The following is a 9,104-nucleotide window of genomic DNA, read 5'->3' on the forward strand; positions in this document are numbered from 1 at the left end:
AATTTAATAACTACGTATGTTTCATAACCTCATAACCTTTTAACTAAGTAACAATAGGTCTCTGTGAAAAAGCATTGCTAAATTTCTTTGAAAAAATAATAAAAACTCCTTTACTTGTTTAAAAGGTAAATGTTCATTCAAAATTCTTGGCATAGCTAACTTCACGCATATTCTATTTCTTTTTACTTGAAGATTGTCTTATTCCCATCTCGCTCGCGCACGCTGATAGTTTTGTGTCACGGTGCGCGCGCATCGTAAAATTTCACTCTCATCAATTTTTCATAACGCGCCTAAAGAAGTATAACTTCAAAAATTGTTTTTCGTCTGCAAATCGATTTTCAATTGTTTTAAATTTGTATTTTAATTGTATCTCTCGTTGTACATTTACTTATCTAGGTTTGAGATGCTAAACCGTCAGCACGTACGTACGTACGCGTTCGTAACCGAATCGTTAAAACGAGCTTCTCCTTCAAGATAATATAAATTTTTGATAGGCATTTTTGTAAACCTAGATCCTTAGAAGAAATCTACATACGTTGTTTAATGGGCTTGATTATTAAATTTACTCAGTGTTGCCAGCTGACTTAAAATTTGTCCTGTTCGTTCCATTGAGTTCATTGGAAAAACAAATATTGCTCTATATTTATATACATTAAACGATAGTAATAGATAAATGGTAATTGCCCTGAATCTTCAGTGGCCTTTATTTCTTTAACTTAAGGTTCATTTTACAGAAATGTCTACTTGTATACAGTACCAGGCCATTTATATGTCGCATCGTGCTTTAGAAAGAGATACTCGCTTTGTAGAGCGTCATCTCTGTCACATGAACACTAACAGTCCGGTAGCTATTAGGAGACAGAGACGGCGCTATACGAAGCCGAAGCTAGCCGAGTATCTCTTTCACGCACGATGCTACTTATAATGGCCGGGTACTGCAACATATGTCTACATTGTAAAATGCACCTTAAAATCAAGAAATAAAGACTAAATTGAAAGTAATTAAGAATACATATATATTTCTTTTAAATTTAAAAATTTATCTTGATGGGACGCTACGCTAAATTTAAGTATTAGCACAGCATGACAGAGTTTTTTTTATTAATCAAGGTAAATATTTTTGGGGATTATTTGATTTTTGATTTGTCAGGACTCTGGTGTGTAACGGATTGTTATAGCGCCATCTAGTGGCGTTTTTAAAATTAAAAGTACCTGATATTTCATGACGCCTTGAAAATTTTACACATGACTCGAACGTTTAGTTTTTAAGTTTCGATTGGTTGTTTAAGTTATATTTTTGCCAATTGCGTAGTTTTAATGTCGACACAATTTTAGTTTTTTGACAAAATGTGTCAAGCCTAATGTCTTAAAGCAGTGTCTTTTAATTGTATGTGAATTTAAAAAAAAGTATTGGTGAATTCTTAACACAAATTTAAGTAAATTACATTTTTGTCGGATTTTAACACACAATTTTACAATTATATTATTTAAATAAATAAACAAATATAATATTTGTAAAACTGTGAACTACTTCAAATGTAGGATTATAATGTTCTAACATTGAATACTATTTTTAGTTGCATCCAATATAAATGAATACTGTTTTAAGACTAAAAATTGGTTTTCTGCATTTTTGTTTCATTTATTATTGACTGCAGTGAATGTATGTATTTGGAACTTTGTGTTTCTATGGCACTTACAAACTTCGCAAGAACTTCATTGAAGATTGAGATTGTAGTAGAAATCCACCATAATACTATCCATCATATTCACAAAATCGAATAGCGTTACAAAATCCTAACCATATCTTTGTCTCTTTCTGTCAAATTGTCTGTACCTAATGATAGAAAGAGATAGATGAGTTAAAGTAGTCTTTATGAATAAGGTTTACTGTGGCCATATATATGTAAAATACTCCAGAAGTCTACCTGAACCCCAAGTCATAGTTTAAGCTTCCAAAATTATCTTCCAGTTGTGTTTTGCATTTATAAAGTAGACTTGTGTCTGTGTTGTGAGTTTTAGGAAATTAGTATTTGTTTAGCATCTTCCAAATTGTATTTGTTCATAAATTTTAATGATGTTGTTTTTAACTAATGTATAACTCATGCGGTTACTAGTCGGTTAAGCTAGTAACAGGATTTATATAAAGCCATGTTCGCTGAATTCTTAACTTTGAATGTATAATATAAAAATTCTATAAAAGGCCGAATTTATTTTTGTATTGTATGAATTGTCCACAATATGTATAAATAAGGTGTTTGGTAGACTGCAGTAAATTGGCAAAGATTAACTTCTTATGTTAAGTTCTTTAATAAGTTAAACAGACTATTGTATGCCCCCTATACTCTAAAGTAGCCCCGAGAAATTGTGACTTCTGCTCTAGTCTTGACTCTCGCCAATTACATATAACGACAGATTGTGTCATAAATTGGCTTTAATATAAGTTTAGAAATATTTTTTACATCAGTGCACTGCCCTCCCAAAACAATCATTTTGATTTTATTTTAAGTACTTAAATTAGTTTTTAAGTTTGTTTCGAAAGCGGAATCGAAGCCAGCATAGACACTATATTTTTTCATGAATTGACCTGAGCGCGGAAAAAGGAATACATAGTGATTAGATCTTCACTGTGAAGTAAGCGGTATGTTTGTTGTATGTAACAGCAATAAAAAATCAGACCTGCATATTTTGTTTTATTTACTGAGCCAACACATTTTACAAAACTGAAAAAACTAAATTAGCTTAATAAAAACTGAAATCTATAAATCTTCATTTCCAGAATATTTCTTGTACAAACAACCAAATCAAAAAAGAATTTATCTATACAACAAAGTTGAAACATATTGAAAACATATAATTAGTCAATATAATCATTATTTGTAATTAAATCATGCACTTATTGAAAATTAAAATATGTGCTACTAATGTAAGCATAAATCAGGCACAGAACAGCTGCCAAATAAGTTCATAGTTAAATTAAGCTACATTCTTCCAAGTTATTCGGAACATTTCAATTTAAGTACTAATTGGCACATATTGTTAATCATAAATAACATTTCAGTATAAGCATGGTCTTCTAGTATTTAAGAAATCAGGGAAGAAAAGATAAAATGTACTAAAAATGTAACATTAAAAAATATTCTAGCCAGTAGTTATATTTTGTGTAATTATAAAAATTGTCCTTAAAATAACAAACCCCACTGTGGGATGCCTCACACTAAAGAGATTTTGATTATCATTTATCTTAAATATAGAATTTTAATTATAACAGAAAACAATAATTTTCTTAAATTCATTTTTAAAATTGCACTACATGGCAATAAGATAATTTAATTCCAGAGTGCTTTTCACCATTCAGCCTACAAGAGATATCTTCTTTACAGATCTAACTAGATTTTCAGTAAAAAGGCTATAATCCCATAGCTTATTTTACCATTGTTAAATATTAATCCAGTTAATTCTAAATTATCTGACTAGTCATTTATATCAGATACCCTTGCCTCATTAACTAAACTATGTATTTCTAGCTGCAATCTTAGAGCTTTGTGCAAGTCAATAGTTCTTAGTTGTGTTGCAATATATTTACCAAAAATATCAAACTCATCCTCTTTTGTGCAGTCAGTTTGACTTTCTGAAATTGATTTAGTATGTTTGTATTTTTTCTTTTTGGTTTTCTTAGGCGGATTGGATGTTTCTGATTCTTCTCTGTTAGAATCCTCTGGTCTAGGAGAGTCACAATAATTATCAGTGTCTGGTATTAAAGGATCTGGGTCTATTTCCTCTTTCAGATTTTCTTGTACTTGGTTAACCCAGATCTGACTTGAAGAATCCACTTCCTGAGCTTGTTGTATCTAAAAATAAAAAGTTTATTTTAAAAGTTATTCCTACTACGATTTGAAAATTGAAAAAAATTGTTCAAGCTACTCACGCTTGAATTACGTTTCACGTAAGTATGTTTTAAACATCGATCCATCTCATCAAACCAGACCAGCGAAGGTTTATAAATGTATTCTGGACTCGATTTCTGTAAGACTTTATTTACTTCCTGCATGTATGTAGATCTTAGATTCTTGATTTTTATCTTAATTTCTGTTGTCGATAAATAAATTTTTGTGTATGCATTGAATTCTTCAGACAGAGAGGCGTAGGCTTTTTCCCTACGTTGTTTTAATTTATAATCGGCATGATTGGTATTCCACAAACACTCATTTTTTAAATACATTCTTACGAAGTCCTGGGTAGTTTTTTCACTCCAACGCATTGTGCTATCGCAGACTTATCTACTTCTTTTAAATTAATAAAACATTTTCGCTCCTTTCGTTATTTTTATTTTTATTTCAATTTGTAATGGGGCATCCACACGCTGGCTGTTTGTCACAAACACCGCAAACAGCAAACGAAGTCCCAAACACCAACCACAATCACCCAACACAAACAGCCATCCACATGCTTGGCGAACGTTCATAACATTCCGAATCGGCAAACATGGCGGACGACGAGCTTGTGGCAGCTATTACGTTCGGGTTGACATCTTTTTATTATAAATTAAAGCAAGAGAAAGAAAAAAAAGAAGAAAGCAAAGACGATGGTGGATGATTAAAATACATAGAAATCGTACAAGGTACTGCTTTAGACTTTATTATTTGGGCTTTAATTGAAAAAGTGTAGCAAGTAAATACGTCCGCCTCCCGCAAGCTCGCGCGCATACTGATCGCTGCCAAACGTGTGGATACGTAGCAAACTGTTTGCCAAACATCCTTTGATCTGGCAACTAAAACCGACACCGATGCCGAACACTGCCCAACACAAACACAAACAGGCAAACAACGACAAACACCCATCCACACGTCCGTGTTTGCTGTTTGCTGTTGGCTGTTTGCCATTGTTTGTCAAGCGTGTGGATGGGGCTTAACAACTAAACTAACTGTCAAGTGTCAACTGTCACAAATTGAGAAAATCAATAAAAATAACTGTCTTATGTCTGATGAGTGGTACTATCATCTGCCAAAGTCAAACACTTGCTTGTCCCTGGTGGGACTGGGGACACGAGCTGCATGATGCATTCATCAGCATTGATAAAACCTTACTGGAGAGAGGTGGGCCAAGTTCATAGAACAACTGTTTAGGTAGGTTATGAATAATGAGAAATTTTGGAGACTGATTGCCGATCTTCAATTCGGAGGTACCACAAGGGAGAAAACTGTATGTCCAGGTTGTAGGTATCCGTTTAATCTCCCCGAACCGCGAACTAGCACGCCAATGCGCTACGTTGCCGTTTTGAACTTTGAGTTTAATTGTGAAAGAATTTGCAATTTATCGACTAGTTTTACCTCAATTTGTTTGCATGGGTAAATAAGGTTTTACAATTTAATAACTACCTTGCTTCAGCTTCCGGTCACGTTCTTCTGTCTATATGAACGATGAATGACTGAACTAGAGAAATAGAAAAACCTGTATAGCGAACCCATACACTTGTGTCAGAAAACAGGATTCTAACGGGTAAGAGGCTCACCTGATATTAAGTGATACCGCATGTGATAGCCCATGGACACTCGCAGTGCCAGAAGTTTCGCTAGTTCATTGCCGGCCTTTTAATTTTTTGTTTACACACAAATTCTATTGTTTTCAACTCCACACAATATATTTATCCCAACTTAATTCTAGTACTTTATTTAGTATTTTATATATTTGTATATTTTCTAGCCTCAGCCATTGTTTGCCCAAGAATGGTAATTATCTTAAAATAAAAAACCCTGACTTTTTGATTTGTTTTATTCGTAAATTTATTCCATTACACTCCTCAGACAAAATAACGGATCTGGCTCGTACCTACACTTTTGAGAAGCAATTTTATAAAAATACCAATTTATATCCCGCCTTTATCATCGTTCAAAAATGTTCTACGAATCGTTTATGTAAAATAAAATTATTATTAATTTTATAAAACAAACAATATTTACCAAATTAATGCGTTCTGAAATCAAAATATCGATTTGTTTTATTCATTCACAAGTACCTAACGTGTTATATTACGTAAATTATCCGTATTTCAGAGATTTCGAAAATCCTCATACATTTATGCACAAGTTTCGCGTTGGTTGTTTGCGAAGAAACAACAACTCTGATGTATTTAAACAGCTACTTGTGTAAACGCTATTACCACGCTTTTAGCGTCAACTGTAGTCTATATTCAAAAGGTATATTAAAGAACTAGTTAATGTAATGTAATTGATAAACTTGTATATATTTAAAATATATATTTTGTCAGGGAATGCTCCGATTATCAGGAAATGTTCGAAATAATTGACCGATCATTTTTATTGTTGCTTTGGCTAATAATTGAGATCCTTTTATTTATTTTAAGAATCATAATTTAATTTGTTTTGTTATTATTTAATTGTTTCATAATTAAGAATCATTATTAAAAGAATAAAAGTACGAATATTGTAACCACCAATCAGAGCCGCCATCCAGACGCCATCTTGACTTTGGACAGTCCGTTCAGGGAACGCAGGGTAGTTCTGATGAGTATGCAGTGGAACATTGTGGTGATGAGACGTTGGTTCGAGTTGGGTCTATGTGATTACGATTGATATGCTAGACCGGGCACATGACAAGAGATAGCAGGTTGAAATGGACAAAAATAATTACTGAATGGCAACCACGCGATGGAAAAAGGAAAAGAGGAAGACAGAGCAAGAGATGCGCAGACGATATAAAGAGAATAGAAGGCACAACTTGGACAAGAAGAGCTAATATCAGAAAATAATAGAAACAGCTGGAGGAGGCCTATGTGTCACAGGACACGCTGACTACCTAAAACGGGTCAAGTGACGTATTAGATTAAGTTTGATTCATGTATTAGAATTAAGTTTTTTATGTAACTTAAATAAGTGTTATTATATTGTACTGGGTGTCAGCAATAAAGGCTTAATAATAATAATAAGATTATGATTAAAAGTGAGAAGCTTAAAGTGTTATTTCTAATGTTAATAGGTATCAATCTAAATTAAATACTGTACGATAATTATTCGTGTCTTTTGTGCTCGCACTTTACCCACATTACGCTAATCATGATTTTCATATCGATGAACTGACGATATATTTCACCGACATATGTATAATATATATAATATATATGCATTACAAGTATTTGTTGCGTTATGACATGTGTTCTCACCGCAAACCAGCCTTAACTGAAGCGCACTGAGCGTTAAACATATTCCACTAGCTGCTTTAAAAGTTCTGTATATTTCTTTATAATTTCAAATTCGTGCCAGACTGGATTAAATTGTTTATATTATATTTTATAATAATCAGTGGTATTCCTTATAAAAGCAGTATTGGCCTAGTGACAACAGCGTGCGGTTCTCATCCCTGAGTTCGTAGGTTCGATCCCCGACTATGCACCAATGGACTTTCTTTCTATGTGCGATTTGAATAACGGTGAAGGCTGAACGGCTTGCTTTAGACCCTAAAAGTGTGTCAGGCACAGGAGGCTGATCTATGAGGAGGCTATGTTTTACGAGAATTTGCATTAAATTTAAAAATCTCTCTTAATAAAAAGGATTTCACAATCTAAGTTAAATTATATGTAGGTTATATGGTTATAAGGCAAAGCTTGAATCTTGGTTTTGCTTCATGGCATTAATAACAAATTAATCATTTGTGTACAGCCGCTGTCAAACGCAGCTTTGATAGTTATTTATCGAGTTGACATCAAACAAATATCGTATTAGAGATTAATAGGCGTAGCTAAATTATAAAGCTTTTTGTTGTTAACGTTTATCTATGGTATATTAGCAGGAATAAAATTTCAGAAACTATTTATTATACACAGTAAACAGGATATTTAGATACAATAAAATGCACTGGCTCCCACTCTAAGATTCCCTGTATTGTGGGCAGCCAGTCTCTTCCTTTTGACATGAAAACAGTATTTTACTATATGATTTCTACACATTTATATTTAAACTATTTTTGCAAAATAAGAATATTTTCAGTCTCAGCATATGACAGGTTAACAAGATATTGTTTGAGTTTTTAGTAAATGTATGTTCCTATATCAAATGTGTCTATGCCTATGTCTGTTGTAGGCTTTTCGATTATCGAGTATTGTTTTGACATACGCCATTTACTCATGCTTTGTTCGAGCAAGTGCTAATGTATAATATGTTACCTAGAAATTTATTTGTACGTAGGATTCTAAACGAGAGATAAATTATTGTATTATTTTACGCCCAAATTTTCGCAAATTGATAAACTTACCGAACTCACGCGTAAAATAATAAGTAAGCGATTTGTGATGACAGAGGGATCAAAAATAACTTTACTTGAAATGGCCCAATGGGAAGAAAGAAGAGAGTTCGCCCACCAGAAAGCTGGGAAGATTGGAAAAAGTAGCGAAGATTAGAAACAACTGGAAGAATCAGAAGTCGTGTACTTTAAAGAGCGGTTCGAATCGTCGACCACCAATCCCTTTCCGAGCAGCTTGATCCCGTGGAGTAGAGATGTGGGGTCACTCTGCATCTTCTACCGCATTTACCATGGAGAGTGTTCAGAGTTGTTCGGATTAATACCTGCAGCTGAGTTTCATCATCGGACGTCGAGGCGAAATACGAAATTCCCCCGTATCACCTCGACGTCCGTCATTCCACAACTGCGCGTTTTTTAAGGCAGTTTTACCGCGCACCACCACTAGAACCAGCTGCCCTCTGAAATATTTCCGAACCAATTCGACTTAGGGTCCTTCAAGAAAAGAGCGTACCAATTCTTAAAATTCCGGCAATGCAAGCCCACTAGTATTGATAGTGTCCATGGGCGCTGGTATCACTTATCAGATGAGCCTCTTGCCCGTTTACTCTCTGTAAAAAAATACAATAATAATATAAAATTAATGTAATCCTTATTATAGTATTTGAATAGAGGCTTTTTTTTATTTTTAACATTTAACCTAAAAAAAATCAATGGCGCTACAATCTTTTTAGTTCTCGGCCTCAGATTTTTGTATCGGTATCATGATCATTTGGTAATCTAATAGGCAAGTAGGTGATCAGCCTTCTGTGCCTGACGCACGCCGTTGACTTTTTGGGTCTAAGCCGGTT

At 33.7% G+C, this 9,104-nt stretch overlaps 1 protein-coding gene across 1 annotated transcript; it reads right to left on the reverse strand.

Annotated features, from left to right (window-relative positions):
- Positions 1 to 2,680: 2,680 nt before the first annotated feature.
- Positions 2,681 to 4,963, reverse strand: LOC125060928. The gene is made up of 3 exons (XM_047666043.1): positions 4,913 to 4,963; positions 3,929 to 4,348; positions 2,681 to 3,851 (listed from the first exon to the last, which is right to left on the reverse strand). Exons 2-3 carry the CDS (start codon positions 4,259 to 4,261, stop codon positions 3,474 to 3,476), a joined length of 711 nt encoding a protein of 236 aa, XP_047521999.1. The 5' UTR covers positions 4,262 to 4,348; positions 4,913 to 4,963; the 3' UTR covers positions 2,681 to 3,473.
- Between the last annotated feature and the right edge of the window lie 4,141 nt (positions 4,964 to 9,104).

This window comes from Pieris napi, chromosome 22, assembly GCF_905475465.1.
Source record: "Pieris napi chromosome 22, ilPieNapi1.2, whole genome shotgun sequence".
Taxonomy (NCBI): Eukaryota; Metazoa; Arthropoda; class Insecta; order Lepidoptera; family Pieridae; genus Pieris; species Pieris napi.

What these genes read in the sequence shown, in the direction of transcription:
- LOC125060928 (XM_047666043.1), bottom strand. Translation starts at nt 4,261, where the DNA reads ATGCGTTGGAGTGAAAAAACTACCCAGGACTTCGTAAGAATGTATTTA. An exon ending in ACGTGAAACGTAATTCAAGC is followed by an intron (nt 3,852 to 3,928) that starts GTGAGTAGCTTG and finishes TTTTATTTTTAG; the next exon opens with ATACAACAAGCTCAGGAAGT.